At 40.4% G+C, this 21643-nt stretch overlaps 1 protein-coding gene across 50 annotated transcripts in view; it reads left to right on the plus strand.

Annotated features, from left to right (window-relative positions):
- Positions 1–21643, plus strand: part of CELF2 (CUGBP Elav-like family member 2) — a 547347-nt gene that overhangs the window by 411870 nt on the left and 113834 nt on the right. For all 50 annotated transcript variants that reach the window (XM_085511895.1, XM_085511900.1, XM_032441981.2 and 47 more), the window contains one exon: positions 116–312. In XM_085511895.1, the coding sequence (XP_085368021.1) occupies positions 135–312 (178 nt within the window). In that variant the 5' untranslated portion in view covers positions 116–134. Of the gene's footprint in view, positions 1–115; positions 313–21643 lie in introns of those variants that run through there.

Genomic DNA, 21643 nt, shown 5'->3' on the forward strand with positions numbered 1-21643 from the left:
ATTTTTTTTTTCCTGCTCTGTGCCAATTGACATCATCTTTTGCATCTAGTGCACATGAAAACTGCGTAGTCTCCTAACTTGCCTTTTCTTTTTCATCTCTTCTTCCACTTTCTAGTAACGGCACAGCTAACAAGATGAATGGAGCTTTGGATCATTCAGACCAACCAGACCCAGATGCCATTAAGATGTTTGTTGGACAGATTCCCCGTTCATGGTCGGAAAAAGAGTTAAAAGAACTTTTTGAGCCTTACGGAGCTGTCTACCAGATTAATGTTCTCCGAGACAGAAGTCAGAACCCTCCCCAAAGTAAAGGTACAGTAGTTGTACTCTGTTTGCTTTCAGGGATTTTTTCAGTGATCTTGCTTGCCTTTAGAATTTCCAAAGAGGCTTGCATCTGGGCTGCCTGTTTTGAAGCATACTGTGTTGAGCTATGCAGCATTCCTAAGAGGAGAGAACTCCTGAATACCTATCGATTGCTGTCTTCCTCTTCTTCTTAAACTGCAGTTTAAATGTCTGTTATCTGGAAGCGAGCATTCCAACTGTGCGAAAAATAACAAAAGATTGCCATCCTTGTTTAAATTATTATTGCCAAGAGGCATGGAAACCTGAGCGGTCACTTTCCCAGGATTAGCTCATGAAAAATATAATTTTCTACTTCCTTTTGTTTCCTCTCTTTGCACCCCAGGTGGGAATGATTTTCAGGATACAGAAGGAGAGAAAGAATAGCAGTGGGTTCTTGCTACGTCATTGCTCCAGAGGCAATAGCAATTAAAAAATAGAATTGCCCTGCCCTTTCTCAAAAATCTGATTTCCTATTTTTGTGGTCATGCTAAAGATTGATTTTTGGCAGTGGTATTTTTCTAAAAGAAAAGGATGGGTTATTTTACTTTCTGCAATTTTTCTGCCACATACAAAGCATTTGTCCTTAACTGTATTGCTTTCTTTAGCTGTATGTCTATGCATATTTAGGCATGTGGCAATTCTGTGTATTATATAATTATAACATGGGCTTATGTGTAGCCTTAGAGTGAATATTTCATCTCACAGAACATGTTTTTTTTTTTTTCTCTGTGTATTTATTTTCACTTACGCTTTGAGATCATCGAGTTTCATATATTAAATTGTTGCTGGCATTGCAAATAATTGGCACCGCTCAGAAGCATTTGTGCTTGGTTGTGAAATGACTCGATAGTTACTCGTTTTCAGTCCTTTCCTACCACTGCATTTAAAAATCCTTTACGGGGAATCTCGCAGAGTGATTCTGTGGGCTAGCAGCTAGCTAATGGTGCAAAGCAGAACCCTCGAGATTTCCAGTTCAGTGAGAGGTGATGGCCGTCACGTGCAGCACACAGCTCAACTCCGGGTGCTCCCATGCTTTGTGTGCAGCGCTGCTCAAGCTCAGCATTTCCACCTCTTTGCTGTCCCAATTTAAGCAGTCTGGTGCTTTGAGTGGTATCTTTTGATATGTTGTTTCTGGTTAAAAGAACAGGTATTTTGTCTCAGTATCACAGTGACATTGGGTAAAAGGCTCTTTAGGGTATCCTGCTGCTTATCAAGTCCCATACTAAATTGCTGTCTTCCACCAGTACTGCAGAAGCTGAAGGTATTTGTTATTGCAGTGTTTCAGTTCTGCTTCCACCTCCTTCCATTCCCTAGATGTGATGCAGCTGAGCGTGCAGCCCCCCCCCTGCTCTGTTAGCCCAGTGCCCTTACCAAATATCTTTTCCTTGGAACACTGCATAGAAGGCAGCATTAAAGGGTCAGGCAACTGGTTTTTCAGCAGTCCGGGCTGCTATGGATGAGCAAACTCTTATTTAGCTTATACCACTAAAATACTGAACTTTGAGACTTGGCCATTTAGGAAGAGCTGATTCCTGGGCCACAGAAATGCCTTCCCACTAAAGCAGTAAATGAAGTGAGAATGATATTGTGGTTAGACAGAGAAAAGTCATTGATTCCCATTTCTGTAGTGTTTTCCATTGTACGGTATCTTGTCCATCAGGCAGCTGAAAGGCATTAGGATTAAGCACAGGTCATGCAAATCATTGTAGACTAATTATGAACCCTTGCAGTCCCTGTATTCAATATTCTCTTTGAAAAGTGTTTTGTTGTTGTTGTTTCGCTAGGATTCTTTTCAGCCACTCAGACATGATGCTTTTATGTCACTTCAGGCATGATATGTTTTAAGAGTAATTGAAATGAATCCCCCCAAAACGACAGAACAACCTCCAGACTTATATTTCCCTGACACAGCAGTGAGGTCCTCCACTGGTCAGCTTTTCCCTTGGAAGCTGTGGAGCAGCCTATGTCCATGCTTCCTCATGGCTGAGACTGCCAGCAAGGCTGCCAGATATAGAAACCTCTTGAGTTTCATGTGGGGTATCCCTTGACCGGGAACGATCTTCATTTTCTTAATCTAGTAGCACAAAGGATTCTTCAGGAGATATCAAGAATCTGTTACAAACAAACAACAAACAAAAAAAAACACCCTGAAAAATATCTGATAGTTTTGTTCTCATCACAGTGCATGAGAAATGCTTTGCCTGTGCCGTATAATTGATATTTAATGACATGAATTGCAATGATGAAAATGCAAGTTGCTGTTACTACGTATTTGGGGTTGGGCTTGTCTCTTTTCTTTGAAGAAGGACATTCTGATTTCTCAGAGATTTTTCTCATACTGGATGAGGGCTGTGTGTTTGTAGCTCGGGCCAAAGGGGCTTCTGCCATTTGCACAGACTTTCCCTCTGATGAGCTGTTTATGAAGCAGCAATCTGAGTGTCTCCCAGTTCTGTCAAAAATAACCATCGGCTGTTTCTGTCTCTCCTGCTGTTGTTAAGGCTGCCTTTCATACCCTCGAACGACAGACGGCCTACTTCATTGCTTTCCTACTTCTCGTATTCCTTGCCAGCTCTGAAAAGCTGAAGCTGAAAGAAGAGAGATGGAAAGCCAGGTTTGATGGATTTGGTAAAAATAGAGAAAAACCATATTACTTCCACAGAAATGCTGCTTCTGTGCAGCTTTGTTAATTGGGTCTTATACCACAGGAATGGCTGCATTTCAGTGGCTGATGGCTGGAATATCCTCTGTAAGTAGGAAGCTCCTCACTGTCCAGAGCTTGCAGCCCTCCAGTTCTTTTCAGATGTGCAAAAGAGCTCAGCACAGTAATTTGACTTCATGTGTTTATCCCCTGTTGTTTTGTAAGACTTCTTCCTCTTTCTGCAACAAGAGAAATCCAGGGGATTAGGCAAAAACTATACACACACATACAGAATAAAATAATTGTCAGGAAATCCTGTAGCACTGAAATAAATGGCACTTTCAGCTTCTGAGGGCTAAGGGGATTGAAAGTCTCAGCAGATCAGCTGTCTCTGCTCCCAGCCCATCTTACCTCCTTTAAATAATTTACTCTGGGTGGATGGATGACTTTTTCAGACCAGTAGTTAAAAAGAGCTCCTGTAATACCACCATCTCCAATGCAACGAGCTCAGTGTGAAGGTAGCATCCAGCACCACCAAGGCTTCTCTTTTTCCCCACTGCTCTCATAAGATGGAAATATTTCTCTCACTGCTTTTGATTCAGAGTTGGAGTTCTGAAGCAGGCAGATGGCACAGGGCTGCTTAGGCTTTCTGAGATGTAGCAGAAGAGTCTTGGGTCTGATCTGCAACACTGTTCTTGTACCTTGCCCCCATTTCCATACCTGTTAATTCTTGCAGGGCTCAACGATCCAGGGAGCATGAGGCTGAGCAGAAATCTCTCTCCAGGAAGCAAGTAAAGGCACATGTGACAACCTTGCCTTGTAGCCTTTTGCGTACCCGTTATCAGATTAGAGGTAGGATGCTGAGTGAACAAGGACGTGCTGTAGTCAAAGGCCAGTGTTTATGATTATCCTATTTAACATGGTAATTTAAGTCTACTGAGAAGCGAGCAGGGGAATCTGATAATGAGGCATTCATCTGCTACATACAGGTGAGACAGGATAGGCAAGGCATATTGAAGGCTGGAGTTATCTGATTGCTTGGGTGTAGTTGTGGCTATAAGCAGTCCCTTCGGAGATCCTCCTGCCTGCAATGCATCCTTCTCTCCATAGAACCCCACACTTCTGCTTACTGCCCCATTCCCTGTGGGGAAGGAGGATATTAGGGGACTCGGGCAGTTCTACACAGGAGTGGAGCAGAAGCACCCTGCTTGGCACACAGATCTACACTAATTATTAATAAAGTTGTTAACCAAGTGCTCCTTGCCTGCCATTTCCACACCACTCAGCTAATTGCACTCTGCCTGCTCCCAGGAGCAATTTCAATGCATTGTGTTTTGCAAAACTATTTTAGAAGTTCTGTTCAACCAGCATTGCAGGAGTCAGGGTTTCTCTATGTATTTTCTATTGACTTACTTTGAGTTTAGGATGCTTTCGCACGTTCCCATGAATGTTGTTTAGCTTTTGAGATCTGATGAGTTGTGTCCTGGGCATGTACACTGCAGGACTCAGGACTGCAGCCACTGTGCACACATATTTTAGACTAAATTTTAGTGCTCACAGCTGAGAGATCTTATGTTACAATCCCAGGCTTGAAATCTGTCATACACAGCATGAAAAAGTATCTGCCTTGTAGTATCGTGCAACAAAGACTGGCAAAAGCCAAATTCAGCTGTTGGATGCAAGCACAACGGGGAGGGAGAGCAGGTGATGAAGTTGAGTTCTCAACTTTTTGGTTTCTGACCTTGGGGTGTTTAAATTTAATCTTTTGAGAGCCTTAATTCTCAAATTTTATATGGGTTATAAGTAGTGTTGTAAAATATACTGTAGATGTGAGCTGATTTTTATAAAAGGTAATTCTTATTCTACAAGTCTGCTGGAGTTTTCAAGAGGTTTTTCTGAGGGTGGACAGGTGTGAAATTGTGTATATAATCAAGCTGGATTTCCCAGGGGCATTTCACACAGCGTCACACAGGAGCCTAATGCACACGGCTGCTGGTGAAGCAGGGAAGGGGGCCCATTTTCATACAGAGAAAGGAGCTGGTGAGATGATCGAGGGCAGATTAGAATGGGAGAAGGTTACGGGCCAGGGGAAGAAAAAGGGATGATGATTGGAGAACCACAGGGACTGGTATTGGAGATCGATACTTTTTCACTCTCTATGTAAATGGATTTGACAGAGAGAACCACTAAGTTGTTATCCAACTTTTTGGATCGCGCAGAAGGCGCTGGATGGGGGAGAAGGTAACCTGGAGAAAACAACCTCATACAAAGGAACTCAACTCGGGTAAAATGAACCATGGGCAGGAAGAGTAAATTTGAGTTTTGAGTGAGCACAGATGTTGAATGAGTACCTTTTTTCAAAGATTCAAGAGCAAGAGAGGATTTGAAGAGTGCACATACCATAAAAGTACTAACATGATGTTTTGTGTCCATGTGGTTAAAAAGGCACAGAAAATGTGGAGCTGTATAAATGGGAACATTGAATATAGCTTTCAAGGAAATGCCATACCACTTAAAGAAGGATTTTTTTGATCATGTTTTAAACTACAGTTACCAATATTTAGCACCATTCTATAGAAAGGGGCAGAGGTCCAGAAAAGAGCAGCATGATTTTGTATGAAGTCAGGAAGGGTTAAGCTATGGTGAAAGGTCTAAGAAGGTTAACTTGTAAAGGGCTTCAAGCACTGACTTACAAGAAAGCTAAAAGAGAAGAAGCTGTGGAAGAATACAGGACTGTACCGTGGTCTGGAAAGAAAAAGTTACAAGGAGATATGATTGAAGTATGTTGAAGTGCAGACCAAAGGCAGGAATAGATCAGCTCTTTCAATTAATATCGAACCCCGGGACTGCACAGCATAAACTTAAGACTGAGAAACAGCAGGCCAAAAGGAAAAGGTATCTTCTTAAGTCAAACTTTTTTCTTCCACATGCAGCGTAGAGAATGGTCTTCCAGAAGCAGCAGTAAGAAAAGTTTTGAAATAATAAAATTTTCATGCCTCTTATTTCATGTTTTGACATAGGCATGCCTGGAGTTGTGTTGGACTTGACTGCTCCCCACATCCCAGCACAGTTTCACCCTGTAAGCAGGGTGAGCTGCCAGGGCTGCGTGCCTGGGTTATCTACAAGCTGCTTGAAGAAGGGCTGAGGTTTCTGGTGACCCCTGATATTTTTGGATGGCTTTGAAGAGGAGGAGCAGATGAGGTTAATGTCCTATTGCATACTTGATTGCAAACCTGTTCTCCACATAAATCAATCGCACTGTATATTCCCATCATTGACTATGGCAAAAAAGTCCTCCGCTGCAGTAACAAAATGTATCCCAGCAAATCCCATGTAGTCAGACTGCAGAAGTCCTGGAAGGTCTTCATGTAGATCCTGTAATGAGAGCAGGGGTTTTGTGTTTGTGTGTTTGCAAAACAGGAACAATAGAGGAAGCTAGTAGAGTTGAGTAGAGAGTGCTTGTTTGGTTATGATATTTAAAGAGAGAGAGAGCACGTAAAACCTTCCATATCTGTGATGTTCCTGTGTGCAGCAGTGAATGACGACAGAATTAAGCTTTATTTTGCAGTACTGTTTTTCTCTGTGTTCTTATGGTATTTATCATAGAGGAAGCTTGGTCCAGAAGTGAGGACTCGAGTTGTTGCTGTAAGAAGTTTTAAAAACATAACATGTCTCTAGGGGCTTAAAGTAGATTGCTTTGGGGCTCATCAGCTGCACTTCTTTATTGCAGCCTAACTGTGATTTGTAACTGCCTGTGAATTTTGAAGACATAGCTAATACTGTATAAGCACATTGCTAATTAAATCTATGCTGAAAAAGTGCATAAACTGGAACGAACTTGAACAAACTACATGAATCAGTTTAGTTAACTAGATAGAAAACCAATACCCAGGCAAGCCCTTAGAAGCGCAGAACTTCATAATCAATTGCAGTTTTCTTAATAGATCTCTAATGTTCATTTCTGATAAACACTTGGAGAAAAGATGCATTATGTAAAAGGATACTCGAGCTTTAGTTCAGACGTTAAATTAATTCAAGCACTTTCAAGGTACCTCTGAAAATGCCAGAGATGCAGCTGAAAATGTGTGCACAGTTTTTCTGATACTTCAGGATAAACAACAATAATAATATTTTTTTTTAAAAAAAGCCACATAAAATAAGGTATTTGTCTTTTTTGTAAATATATCATTATTTTTAAAAGCAAGTAAAGGCTAATGATTGAGAAACAGGGAGTGTCACATATAGTGATTATTTGTTAAGATACTGATGGAAAAGAATATCTTGCATGATCATTAAAAAGGCAGGCAGAGCTTTGTTATAATGTTCACTTCTTCAGCACACCATCCAGCATTTACATATAGAATATTTTAGAACCTCACCAAAATAATCCCCAATGTCTTAAAATATAAACGAGTAATCTGTTTTCAGAGATGCTGTCATTGTATCAGAATGGACAAGTGGGGAGGCAGTAAAACAGCCCGAACTTTCCATAAAATTGAAAAACAAAGCTAATCAAATTTCATTCTTGAATCTGAACAACATGCCCAACCTCTCTCTCAAATGTATAATCTCAAAGGCAAAAATTGTAATACATGGAGAAAATCTAAGTCAAGTCATGCACGCATTTGCACGGAGGAATTCATCAATGGGTATAATCCCCAGACATAAAATCACATACATGTTTAAATATTGTTAAGATTGATGCATACATTTGACACATACACGTTTCAATAACGCAGGGCAATGTCACTGTGTAATTCATGGCATCCAGTTTCTTCAGTTGCATAGTAAATCTCATATCAATGAGTTTTCATCCCAGCACCCAAATTCCCTCTTTCATTTTTTCATTAATTGAATAAACATACATTACTTGTCTGTTACCACATGAAATATGATGTGTGATTTTCTTAAAGAGTGATGGTTTCCAAAAAGCTCTGTCTTCATTATATATTGTTTCTGATTCCATTCACTGCCAACACTTGAGCCATTTGCTCACGACTTTAGTAGGAGGTTTTACGAAGGATATGAAGGTGAGTTTGAAATCTTCACAGACTTTGACATGGAGCTCAAAGAAAGAAGGTGTGCTATAACTGAACAGTGTCAAAATGAGATGCAGTTGTGAGCTAGCCTTGTGAGCATGCATTTCAGCTTCCAAGACTCACCTCCATCTCATTGCTTTCATACTGTACTCCTGTCACACCACAAAAATAAGACACTGGTGCACACACACACATACGTACACAAAAAAAAGCGTAAAATTAAAAGCCACATTTTGAGAAGTTTTGCACATGAAAAGAATCCAGAACAGGAGGAATTTTTCTGTCGCTGCTGAGATGGTGTGAACAACACTTCAATATTACAGTGCAGGGTAAAGAGCCAAAAACCATGTAAAATGGCTTAGTATAAATATGTCATCGATTTTCCTACTTCTTGATGTGAATTTTAAATCCCAGGAAAGCCTTGAAAGGATGTCTGTTAATCTTCGACCTTTTAAAATATGCTACAGAATGGATGGTTGTGTAGCATTTGCAGTGTGATATAAATGCAAGTTCATTGCTTGAATCCTCACTGCGCTGGACCTCACTGCCCTGCATTTTCATTTGGGGCAGGAGACAGAAAACAAGGTCCTGAGTGTGCTACAATGCTGGCTGAACCCATAACCTGCTTAGTGCCTGGTGTCTGTGGTACAGGAGCCAGGAAGAGTTGGGCAGTGCCAGTGGCAGTATTGTGGAGCTTTTTAGACATCTGTCCACTCCATCATGCGCTGTCAGCATCAGCATGTTATTTCAAAGGAGTAGCAAATAACTTCCTAGGGACCGAGTCTGTTAGTGACTTCTAAACCAGGCTTGAGCTTAATTCCAGCCAGCTGTATTATGGGTGGAATGCTGTGCGTGCCATATAAATCTGCTGGTCTGTCTACCTCCATGAAAAAGGCATTTTCAGGAATCTGTGATTCCTTTCATAAGCAATTTTTAATTGCTTATAAAAACACTCAGAAAAGCTTGTGAATAAATTAAACTTGAATGTTTCCAGTGGATCTTTTCAGGTTTTCATTGAACCTAATTACTGTCTCATCTATGCCCATGAGTATGCAGTTTTAAGTGGGACGTTAGACTTCCACTCTGCAGATTAAACTTTGTGATGCATAAATTCGTTATTATTTGCAGTGGAAAAAGCTCCGGTGTCTATCACCTCATGGTTTTAATTTAAGATAATGACTGCGTCCCAGTTATACATTCTTTCAGAAGAGTGAGATGAGCTGGAAAGAGGTGGAAGAGGTGGTTTTATAATAAACCACATCTCTTATTTGCCTAACTGAACTGGGCAAATTTGTTTGAAACAATAATTATCTTTCCTAGCCGCTCAAGATGTCATGCTTTCAATTGCAATTTTCAGGAGCTGTACTGCAACAGGGAGTGGATTAATATAGGGTTCTGCGTGAGTCATTGGGGCTGTACGGCTGTGTGAGGCACCATGTGGAGCAGCACTGCTTAGCCACACTTCTTGAGTGTTTTGCAAAGGGAGACAAATATCATCACACAGTTGTTACCAGCTGGAAAAAGTGAGATACACAGGGCTGTGGGACGTTTCCCAAATTGCTGAGTGACTTGGAGCAGGCAGGCAATGTTCTGCCTGTGCTTGGATGAAATCTGCTGCCTTTGTTTTCAGCACTCAAATCTCTGAACTCTTTCAACACAACAATGTGGTGATGTTAGCACTGCCCAGGTGAACTCATAATTGGTTTGATCATGTATGAAGAGCATCTAATTAAAGACCACTGCCAGAAAAAAAGCATGTAGCAAACACATAGGCACTGAGCCCTGCTCCTTCTATGTCCTCCTTTGTTAAAATGGGTATTAAACAGTAGGCCTCCTTTTCATTTGCAGATCATGGCACATAAAATCATTGTAGATTTAACATGGACTGCATTGAGTAATTCCTCTGGGGATTCATCTTCTGTAGTGCAAAGGGTTTTGTTGTCATTGGCTCAATTAGATTTTTCTCGTTGTCACTTTTAATTCACTTCATGGGCACAGGGGTAATTCTCTAAGGAAGGGAAAGTGCTGAGACTGAGAGCCTCCTCTGTCATCACTCAAATATGAGTTCTCCCCTGATGTCAGCTGTGCCATAAGATCTGTACAAAGTCACTTGATAGGTCCTCATCCAATAGGTCTTGGGCTCAACCAAGGGGATGAAAATCATAGAATCCTAGAATGGCTTGGGATGGAAGGTACCTTAAAGATTATCCAGTTCCAATCCCCTTCCATGGGCTGGTTGCCACTCACCAGATCAGGCTGCCCATGGGCTCATCCAACCTGGCCTCAAGCACCTGCAGGGGGGAATTAGTGAGAGTATTTATTCCCTTTTCTTATTTAATGATGAAAAAGCAAGCTTTGTCATACCTTGATATCCAAAGAGACATGATTACATCAAATATTTCTCATCCTTACATTTGGTTGCACTTAGAGAGATGGAGAAACTAAGCAAAGTTTCCTTTTGCAGTACTAGAACTTAGGCACAGAGAGCTTAATAGTTGTGGTGGAAGGTCTGCCATACAAAAGGGCCTGAAATGTTCACTCTGTATATGTGGGGCTTTCCAGTATACTCCCTTCCATCATGCTCAGCAGGTTTCTCTTTGTATCTCTGTGCCTGCCCTTTCAGTATTGCGTTAAACTCTCCAAAAGGTTATTGCTATTTGTTCACATTGAAGTCTTGCTTTGTTTTAGAAGTCGATTATTTTGTTTTGGAGTTTGGGTGTTGGTTTGTTGTGTTTTTCAACTGATGCCAGTTTCCAGTTTTGCCAGTCATTCTGAGTGCTCTCCTGTTGGAAAGCAGCTGGGAGTGTCACCAACCTCAGTGACCGTGGGTTTTGTCTGTAGCTGCACTCAGTCAGGTGCTGATAGCTGTCACAGAGTACGGTTCCTCACCATGACACTGACATGCCCCATAGCTATTAGTAATACCAACTCTTGTGTGAAAAGTAGATACGAAATTGTCTCAGTGCCATAACCCCTTCATGTCTTTTGGAAGAACTGAGCAAAACACTGCACCAAAATTCTTCTTTCAGAGTGCATTCATTATCTCCCAGCCCTTACATTCTCCATGTTCCCAAGTGTTGGTTTTCCTTTCCAGTCCTCAGCTACTAGCATGCCTTTCTGTGCCTCGTTGCTTCCTAACTCTCACGTGGGTATATATTGAGTTAAAAGGTGCTGTGTGAAAGAGGGGAATTATTGTTATCATTATCATTATTATTTTAGATGCTGCAGTCTAAGTAGTTCAAAAAAATCTCACAACTAAAGGTCAGCATAGCTCGTAGGTTTATACATGCACAGTACAAGTAACCTTCAGAAATTTCCTCATGACAAGATAAGTGCAGCAATTATATTTAAATGAGTGCAGGAGAAAATTTCACTGTAAACTACATTAGCTGAAGAGTGTATGCCGTAAGAGGATTTAATTGAATTAATGTTACTTATTATCAAATGCTCCATCTAGTGTATTGCCAGGTCTCCTTATTACTAAAAATAATATTTGGTTCCTAAAGACCCCTGTTCAACTAAGCACACAGCCCTGATGACTTCAGCAGGTGGTTAAAGTTGAAGCATGTTCTTCATTGCTTTGCTGAATAGGAATAGGCTTGAAGGTAAGAACAAATATCAGTGTATGTACGTAAAATGTAATCACCTCGCCTGCTACAGATGGTTTTCCATGCATCTAATGAAGGAGTGATTTTTGGCAGTTTTAAGTGGCCATCCCATGGCAAAGCATGAGTGCATGTGTACTACAGGAGTGCGGCTGGGTGGTGGGTGCTGACTGCACAGGTCCTGCTAATGAGAGCAGAGATTGGTCGTGGTGGGGAGGGGTTTTGTTGAATAATACTGCCAGTATTTTTACTGCTGCCAGGAATACAGGATTCATACTCTTGCATTATACAGAGATGCCACAGCGACATTCAAGAGGGTATTTTCTGTGGCTTCCTAAATAAAAGCAGAAATGCAAATAAGCCGTGTTAACATATTCACGTTATAGGAAAGCTCAGATGTGTGGAAGCAGAGTGACATGGCCAGGGACATGCTTCCAGCCAGTGATAAAGATATTCACAGTTTTCTCACTCTGCTCCTCTGCTTAAACCATTAAAGAGAAGATGTGGTATATTGGATGTTCCTGCAAAATGTGTTTTAACAGGACAAATATAATTGAAGTATGCAACTTCTTTTTGTTTGATATTACCCATTTTCCTTTCATATTCACTCTTTAAAAAGAATATATGGAATTCTCCATGCATTCAGCAACAAAAAGATAAAAAGTGGGTTAGGACCATTCTCAATGGAAACTGAGAAACAGCGGGCTGGTTTCTAAAGCAACTTTCTTTATCGTTGGCCAAATGAAATGGCAAAAATTTTTATTAACCTACGCATTTTTCATTATAATGATCCATGTTTCACTCCCAAACTTCACCCACCCCTGTTTGTGTATGCAGTTGACATTCTGCTATAGTCAGTAGGGCACATGCCATTCAAAGGAATTACAGTCTCCTCTTTGTATTTGTGTTTTTGGCTTTTTTTGTGTGTGAAGAAATGTAATTGCCCATGTCAACTGATGTTCATTACACAGAATTGTTTAGCTCTCTTAAAAAATCATTGATCTGCTTTTCCCTTGTGAAAATATTCAAGGTCTCAGTTCACAAAAGAGAAATCAGCATGTAAAGCAGGAGAATAACAATCGGTGCTGCAAGGAGTGGGAGAGCAATATGCAGTGTGTCTAATGTCAGAAGCACTTGCTGGCTTAAAAACAAAACAAAACAAAGAAACATGATAAATAATCGGTAAGGATGAGAAACATTATCATCATTGTGTCCAGATGTGATTTTTTGGAACATTCTTGTGTAGAAGAGAGAGTAGGGATTCTTTTCAGACATTTCTTTGTTGTGTTTATGATTGAGCGTTCATTAGGTAGTGCCTGGCATCTCTTTTTTTCCCTAAGTTTTGTGGCTTTGTCTTGAATTTAAAGAGGGTATTGCAAAAGGTAATTTGGCACTGTGATCTCAAGGATGTGGTCATGGCTTCAACTTCTGAAAGCTTCCCTAGAAACACATTGCTTTGGGGATATATTTTTTAGGGATTTTTGACTCTTGGACTATTTTGACCCTAAAAAAGAAACTATTTTATGTGGAATTTTGGCAGTTTCTGGACTCACATAGTGACACATTGAGTCGTTGTGTGCATGCAAAATGCAGCCGCCTCCCCTGTGCCAGAGTCACGCACTGCACACAACAATGGGACCTGAAATCAACGGCTCCAGCCTTGACCATGTGCTCCTATTAACATTTACTATATGTGTTGCAGATGCACTTAACAGATTGTAAGACACGCTACAAACAGATTGGTAAAGTGATTTTCATCCTGAAACACTGATGGCACAAACGAACAAGACGGACTGAAAGCTGCCGTGAGGCTGCAGAGTGCAGATGCCAAAGTTTTGGGCACTTGTCGTCAACAAAAAGGGCTTTGTGTATCTTTACTGAAGCAAAGATCTGTTCCTGCTGATCTTACTGTACAAGGCTGAAATTTTAAGTAAGATTTAAAAGAGAATAACACAAAGCTCGTTAGAGAATGAGTGGGAGAAGAGAATGTGCCTACTTCTGCCTTTTCTTTCTCATCTAACAGCCCTTTTCCTACAGCTGCCAAATTGAGCGTGCCAGAGGAACAGACTTAGAAGTTTGGGTGGTGGATCACAGCATTGGAACAACTCCCTGAAACAAGTCTGGGGCGTGCAGAGCTGAGGCTTTGGTGACCCGAACATGGGATGTACTGCTCATGGAAAGTCTGACACTCTGGAAATGACAACATGAGCAAGACTAAAAACTTGGCTCTGCCTCACTGGGCTACTCAACAGGAAAAATTCCAATACTTAATGTCTTGTTCGTCATCCAGAGCATGTAAAGAGATCATCCACTTAGGCCCTGGGTGGTTAAAAAAACCAAGAATTGCTCATCTTACTTATTGAAGCAGCTAATGTGCATTTCAAAGTGCTGAGATTAGATGTTCGCTTATGGGGGAAGGAGGAGTAAACGCGATGATTAATTTCAGTGGGACAATTTTTGTAGGAATAGGTGTCTCAATGACTGCAGGTCATCTGCAGTTGATATAATAAGGATTTTTATTATCTGCTTCTTTATTAAGTCAGTAAACCGTTTACATGAAAATGGTGATGTCTGGATTCTGCAAACAGCCCTTTCAGAGGAGCTGTGCTTTGGGATGGGATATTTTAGCCATTTTGGGGCACTTCTCTTTCAAATGAAAGCCCTCTCTCACTAAAATGATAAAAGAAAACATTTTTCAACTCTGAAGTATTGCTGATATTTTGGCAGGGGATGTGGCCAGTGCTCCAAGTGATGGGAACTCCTGAGCTCTCATAATTCAAACAATTTGTTTTGACTTTGTGGTTATAAAACAAAAAGTTTTACTACTGGACAGAACACAAAACTTGGAAATAAATGTTTTGTGAGGCCTCAATAAGATGACCGTGGTTAGAAAATGAGAAGGCTGCTGTGTCAAGGTAACCATGACCTGAGTGGTTGGATGTATGATGGAACCTGAACATGCTGTAGCTTTCAACCATCCCAAGGCAGAGCTGAGCCCTCCATCTCCATCTGCTCGTGGCTGGGCTGCTTTCTTCATCAGAAGAGCTGGGCATGAGATCGGGCAAAATGTCTCCCCTTCCAAGATGCAAAGGTCCCATGCTTGGAAAGCTATCTTAATAGAAAAAAAGCCTGCTAGCCCATCCAGTTCTCTTGTCTGCCAAATCCACGTTTGTTCCACTTAGCGCATTCCTAAATGTTTTGTCCAACTTTATTTGGAATTGGACCACGGGATGCTATTTCCAACCCCACCCCCTGCCAATAAGATAATATTTTGTTATTGTACTGTAAACAGACACAATTAGACCTTTTTTTTTTTTCCTTACTTTTGGTCCCCCCACCTCATTTATTTTCTGTTCGTTGTTTTATAATCCCCATTCTGTGCTAATACCAGTGAATGTGAGGGACGCATTTTCTGCCATGTAAAATAGTACTGGGGATAAAGTCTGCCTAAGATTTTGGCTGACCCCATCATCAGGCTTAGCTCAAAAATTAATTTGTCATTACCCAGGTGCTATGCTCTAAGCTTTATTGGCATAGAGGACCTACACATACTGTATGTTCCTTGGAAGGAAAAAAAGTAGTCATGTAATCACTGAGACAGTAAACAGTCATTTCCAATCTAGTAATATTTTATGTGAACTGGCACTGTATGTTGTATATCATCCATCTTGCTAATCCGTGTTCCACATTGCCTCCCACTTGAGGCCAAGAACATTACAGCTGTGCCAGAGAGTGGGTGGAAAAATAGCCTTATTATTAACCTAAGTTGAAAACATAATGGCTTTGTGAATGTCTTCATTCACAAATGCAATCATACTAAAATATTAATATTCTTAAGTTTAGAGAAATAGAACTTTTATTTAAAATCCACTGTCTGTGCATGCTGCAAAAGTGAAAGCCTTAGGAAAGTGTTGTCAGTGCTGTGTACCTTTGATCTTTTCTGTAATTCCAGTATTCTGTAATAAAAGAGCCAAAGTATCCTTCAGACAAGGCTCCGAGCAGTTTTACAGCCATCACTGCCATACTCTTGTAACTGAAAGCACTCTCTCATATCTTCTGCTTCTCCTAAGACACAAGTTATAATCAAATGGATATTGAAGCTCTAATAATGACTTTTTAGTTCAATGCCCATCCAGAGCAGCATTGCCAGTGTCAGTGTTTGTTTAAATCTCCACCCCCGTAGGATCAGAAGCAGTTATATGCATGTGTTTTCTAGGAAGAATTATGAGGAACAGAGGAGAGAATTGCAAGCCTCTACATAGCACTTCAGAATTCTTGGTTTACCAGCAGAAATTAGGAACCTAGAATTGAAAACATAGGAAATTGGTACCAGACATGGACAAAAAAAACATTAAAAAAAAATGATGATGTTGCTCTTTAATTGTCTGCAGCCAACCTTTGGGAATAAGAACCTTCCACAAGTGGCTTTAGGAGGTGTAGGGAAAAAAAAAATCCTGATGTCACTAATTTAAGACTAGCATGAAAAAAATGTTCCCCTTTTCAAAAGCAGGAAAAAAGGATTCAAACCTACAGTGTATCAGGCTGCATGTTGTAAATCAGCCTAATTGTTTTAGAATTCGGAAGTGTTTCATCATTTTAAATTGGGCTTGTCTGATATTTAGTTCCACGTTTTTGATAACTCCACAGGACTAATCTGAAGCCTGCTGTTGCACATGAAAAGCTTTTTTTTATCCTATCTTTTAAGACTAATGGAATAAGAGGAAGTTGACAAGTAATCGCTTAGTTATCTCTGTGTCAAAGCCTATGATATGTATTATAGTGAAAACATGCGATACGCAGGTTCAGAAATAATTTCACTATACATTAAGGTTTATCTTTCTTGCATGCAAAATGTAAAAGTGAACGGTGCTGCAGGCTGATAGGGAATTGTGAATTGCTTGGCAATATCTTCAGATTTGCCTTAATAGTACTTAATGGCAGCTGGCACGTGGTACAGTACATGGGTCCCAGTCTTACCAGCACTTGTCTTCAAGTACCTCCTAACTCTCCTACCCTCCATCTTATCTGGGCAAAGAAACTTCATGTTTCTTGGACATAGCTTTGCAGTTTCTCTGTAGATCTGCTGCACTTCGTGGACAAATAAAAGTCACCTATTAGTAGGACGGGGTTTCTGTTGGAACCAGCAAGAAATGCTTATAAAATCTGGTGGTTGCAAAGCTCTTTCAACAAGCTGACCCCTAACCCATCATTCCTCAGTCCTCCTTCAGGAAGTTTTCTTAGATTTGCTTAACATAGATGCTTCTAGAGATAATAGCACTCTGAAATAAAAGACAGAAGTACACCACAATTTTAAATAAAGGGCAGTGCTTCCTAAATATTATGGTTACTCAGATTGGTCTCCATGCAAAAAAAAAAGCATTAAAAAATCCCTTTGTCAGTGATGCTGAAGACAAAATACGCTACAAGGACCCCTTGGATTTTTTGTTGTTAATTGTTGTTATTTTTTAAGAAGATTTCAGATAAAACTTTGGACTTTGTTCTAAAGCGGTATTAATTTTTGGTAGCAAAGAACCTTTAGGCTGGCATTTTGTTGGATGTGTTCCTCTAACAGCCATGGTGACCTGTGGGGAACTCTGTACAGCATCGTGCTGCACCAAATGTGATTAGATACATTCAGGCTCTGCGTGCTATTGATGCCAAGGAGCACTGAATAGTTTCATCTACTCTGCAGACAAGCTTCAGTGTAAGCCCTCCTGCCACTGCCTGCTCAAGGCCACCTTTGACAGCTGCAGGAGCCAACACAGAGCTGTTTAGGAACTCCTTTTGTTCCTTTTCTCTGTTTTTCTTTTTCCTTCTGATTAAGTTGCCAATCATTCTGCTCCTTTCTCTTCTTGTTCTGAGAAGTTGCCAATCATTTCATACAGCCTTTACCTCTCCAGCCAAGAGCTTGTCTTTTCATAACTTGGAAACAGGCTGCTGGAGATTTATTTTAAGTCTTGATCTGATTAAATGCCACATCTGAGATACAGATATTTGGAGAGCCACAGGGACTATGTATCATGGTAGCATCTTGTTTGAACTGCTTCTATACAGTAACAGAGGGCTTGAGAGGCACCTGTTGGGTGATCCACTATGCACCCAATGTTGCATTCCCTTAATAGATAATAAATATTGGTGAATAGATTTTTAATCAGTTCCAAATCATACATGGTTGCTAGTAGAAAGAAAGAAATCATCTGTAGTGTTAAGACTTGACCTTATCGTTTCCTACTGCTCCCTGAAAGGAGGTTGTAGCAAAGTGGGGATTGGCGTCTTCTCCCAGTTAATAGAGACAGGATGAGGGATCATGGCCTTAAGTTGCACCAGGGGAGGTTCAGGTTGGATATTAGGAAAAATCTCTTCTCAGAAAGAGTGGTGAGGCATTGGCACAGGCTGCCCATGGAGGTACTGGAGTCAACCATTCCTGGAGGTGTTCAAGAAAAGGGTAGATGTGGCACTGAGGGACATGGTCTATAGCAGTGACGGGCTGGTTGATGGTGGGATTAGATGATCTTAGTGGTCTTTCCAATCTTAATGATACTATTACTATGGCTGTATGATTTGAAAGGGGAGGGGGCAGTAGGGGGAAGGGAGATAATATTTATTTTCAAAATACATAGGTTATTATTGTTTCACTCTCTTACTGAGTTGCAAAGTAGTCGTGTTGTTTAGGAAGCTTCAAGAAGTAAATAGCAAGGTGAAATTAAGTGCTTGCTATAAATAAATGTTTAGATGTTTAAACAAGTTTAAATGAATGCTTGTGAGACTGTGAAATAGTTTTATGGGAGATGATGGGAGTTCTGATTCTGGGAAACAGAAAACTTTGGAAAAATTACATATGGAAGCCTAATGTTGTCCTCTCTGAGACACGCTGTCCTAGCTTTTTAAGATAACACATTCCACCTTCATTAGTTCATTTTCCAGCCACAAGAAAAGACTGCATGAGTCATCATAGCTTTTGTCTCTCGTTTTGGAAGCATGTGTGTTACACACGTATTCCTCATCTTCCTTCATTGATTTAACATTAGTTAAATCATCACACACACAAAAATAACAATAATCATAATCAGAGATAACAATCCCTCTCAGCACAAGTGCTTTTCTTGCTTCTCTGAGGCTGTGTAGGTGATATGAGCTATGTGTCTTCTTCAGTCTGTGCAAATCTAGGAGCTGCAACAGCCTCAGTGCTGTACAAGGAGCTGTTTCCAGAAACCTCTCAAACGTCTCTGAGCTTCAGCTTTCGGATACCCCACATGAAGTGTGTTCTTTGCTCTCGTTGCTTGTGCTCATTAAGAGCTGCCATTTATTCTTGTGTGTCTGCACAAATATATGGCTTTATTACTAAAGTGGTTTGTTTATCTTTGCTGTCGCTGCGTTTATTTTCGTACTCATCTAAACAATTAATTAGGGAAACACTTGAGTGCCGAATACACTTCTTCAGATACCACTCAATTGTGGTTTGTTGTTGTTTTGTTGTTGTGTTTTTTTTTTATTTCCAGGAGCATCAGGCATTTAAAAAAGAAGAAAAAAACGTATTTTGCAGCTTTTCTAACCGTGCCTTTTCCCCTCTTGTTTGAAGCTTCCACAGGCAGAATATATTGCTTTGAAAGATCACGGGCCCTGTTGAGAGTTCAAAGCCAAGTAAAGATGCTACTTAAAGTTCAAAGGCTCTGTGGAGTTGCATCTTCATCTGCATAAAATTGTTTCAACCAGCTGGAAAGATGGAAGAGTTGCCAGAAATTTCTTCTGTGTCTTTACTTTTTTGTTGTTGTTGCTATAAAAAATATATATATCTTAATTGGGGAACAAATGTGTCACTGCTAACAAGTTCAGGGAAAGTGAAGCTCCTTAGATGAAAGACTGCTAGAAGGTGTACACAGCGTAGGAAAGATTTGACATGTGCTGTGACCCTGTGAATCAATACGAGATACAGAAGAGTTTATAAAGTTGAAGTCAAGGAAGAATTGCAAGCATTGCTTTGCCACATCTCTGGTGAACAGAACCAGGAGTACAGCTAGTTCAGACCATGGGTTGTAAAGATGGAAAAGAGCTGCACATTTTTAAGAAAACAGGTTTTCAAGCAGGTGAAAATTCGCTCCCTGAAATCAGTGTGTGTATTGTAACATGTCACGACTCAGAGTGGAAGTTCAGTCAGTTCTTTAACCAGCAGTGAATGGAGCCCCTATTAGGCAGTTTGGGTAAATGCATTAAAACGTGAGGTTAGGTGCTGATGGGTGTTGGGAGAAGAATAGGTCTGTGCTGAATGAAGCTCAGGGCAATATGCCGTACTTTAAGGCAATATTTAAGCTAGACTTTCTTCCTACACTGCTTAATTGCCCCTTAAGCCAGCTTGAATGTCTTGTATTGATTTCTTCCATTTCCTATAAGCAAACTTTTGGAGGGAGCATGCCAATCCATAGCTAGTTAGACAGAAGCAGCGCTTGCAAGCAATGCTGTACTGTTACTCACCTCGTTATTATTGCTGTATCTTTTCACTTCTTTTTTTTAATGGTTTCTTCAGAATATTCCTTTGAGCTCAGGACATACTATTCTTTCCATTTTACAAGAAGAAGCTGGGGCACAGGGAGATTAAAGGCCAGATTGTTCAAAAGCATTTAAGCATCTGAAGATTCAGATGAGCATTGAACATTATTTTCAGAAGAACTTCAACACTATTCCTAGAAATGAATTACCCAAGGTCAGCTTTAAATTCTGTTGCAAAAATGGTGACCAAAGCTTCCAAACAAGTGCTGAAATGAACCTGTGCACCGTCCTCTTAACAAGTTTCTGGGTAAAGAAGAGGATTGTTTTTAGTCGGGCTTTTTTCATTTTATTTTTATTTTTTTATTAAGTGCCACCAGTTGACTTTCTACACTGTGCCTTCTTCTACAACTCTTTCTCTGTGGACAGCTTCTGTTTGTGTTACCAGCTTTGGCCTTACCTAAGGCATCTTTACAAGACACAGTCTCGGGGCTTCAGAGCTGCCAGAGCTGTGGGTGAATAAATGGTCTTCTAACATTGAAAGCCTACATTGAATTTTAAAAGCTTCATGATGTAACAAATGAAACAGGACTGGATGTCTTTAGCTTAAAAATGCATCTTAATGATTCTGAACTGATTAATTTCTTGATGTATTTCTGAAGGCAAGATGTGACACACAGCATTTTTATGGTCTTCTATGTCTGTGGCAATGTGCACCATGCTGAGATTTCAATGTTTCTGGTTCTGTTTCTAAAGAAAAGAGTGGCTTCTGACTTGCTATGAAGAAACCTATCTCGTGTGTGAAATTTGCTAGTGAATGAGAGCTGGTTCCCAACTGATGAGTGCAACAGTAAAACAGCAATTTAACTGATGTTGTCTGCTGAAGTTAAGTAAGCTTGCAATATATTTCTGAAGGAGTTGTACTGTGTAAGTAGGGTATTGTGAAAAAGCCTCTTAAATGCTTTCATTGTTTCACAGAATCACAGACAGAGGCTGGAAGGGACCTCTGGGGCTCATCTCTTCTAACACTGTTGCTCAAAGCAGGCTTGTCTACAGAAGGTTGCTCAGGGCTGTATCCAGGCAGGTTTGGAAGATCTCCAAGGATGGAGACTCTACAACCTCACTGGCCAACATGTGCAAGTTTTTTATCATCCTCACATTAAAAACTTTTATCGTTATGTGTAAATGGAATTTGTTGTATTTTAATTTGAACCCATGTCTTCTTGGCCTCCTGTTAGACATCTCTAAGAAGATCCTGGCACCATCTTCTTTACTTGCCCTATCACCTGCTTATACACAATGATAAGACCCCCCAGAGCCTTCTCTTTTCTGGCTGCACAGGCAGCTTTGTCAGCCTCTGCTCTCGAAAGCTTGATTTTGCTACTGGTGAATATCAGGGCTGGAGAGTAAAGGGCTTTTGAAATGTCATTTGTGAAAGATATGTTCCTGTCTACATTAATTTCTGTAAACATGATCTTTTTTGGAGTCTTTTTGAATTGAAATACTGTGTCTCTCCAGTTATCTGCTGTAAGAAAGGA

Source organism: Coturnix japonica, chromosome 1, assembly GCF_054131305.1.
Source record: "Coturnix japonica strain WE chromosome 1, WE-NBRP24, whole genome shotgun sequence".
Lineage (NCBI taxonomy): Eukaryota > Metazoa > Chordata > Aves > Galliformes > Phasianidae > Coturnix > Coturnix japonica.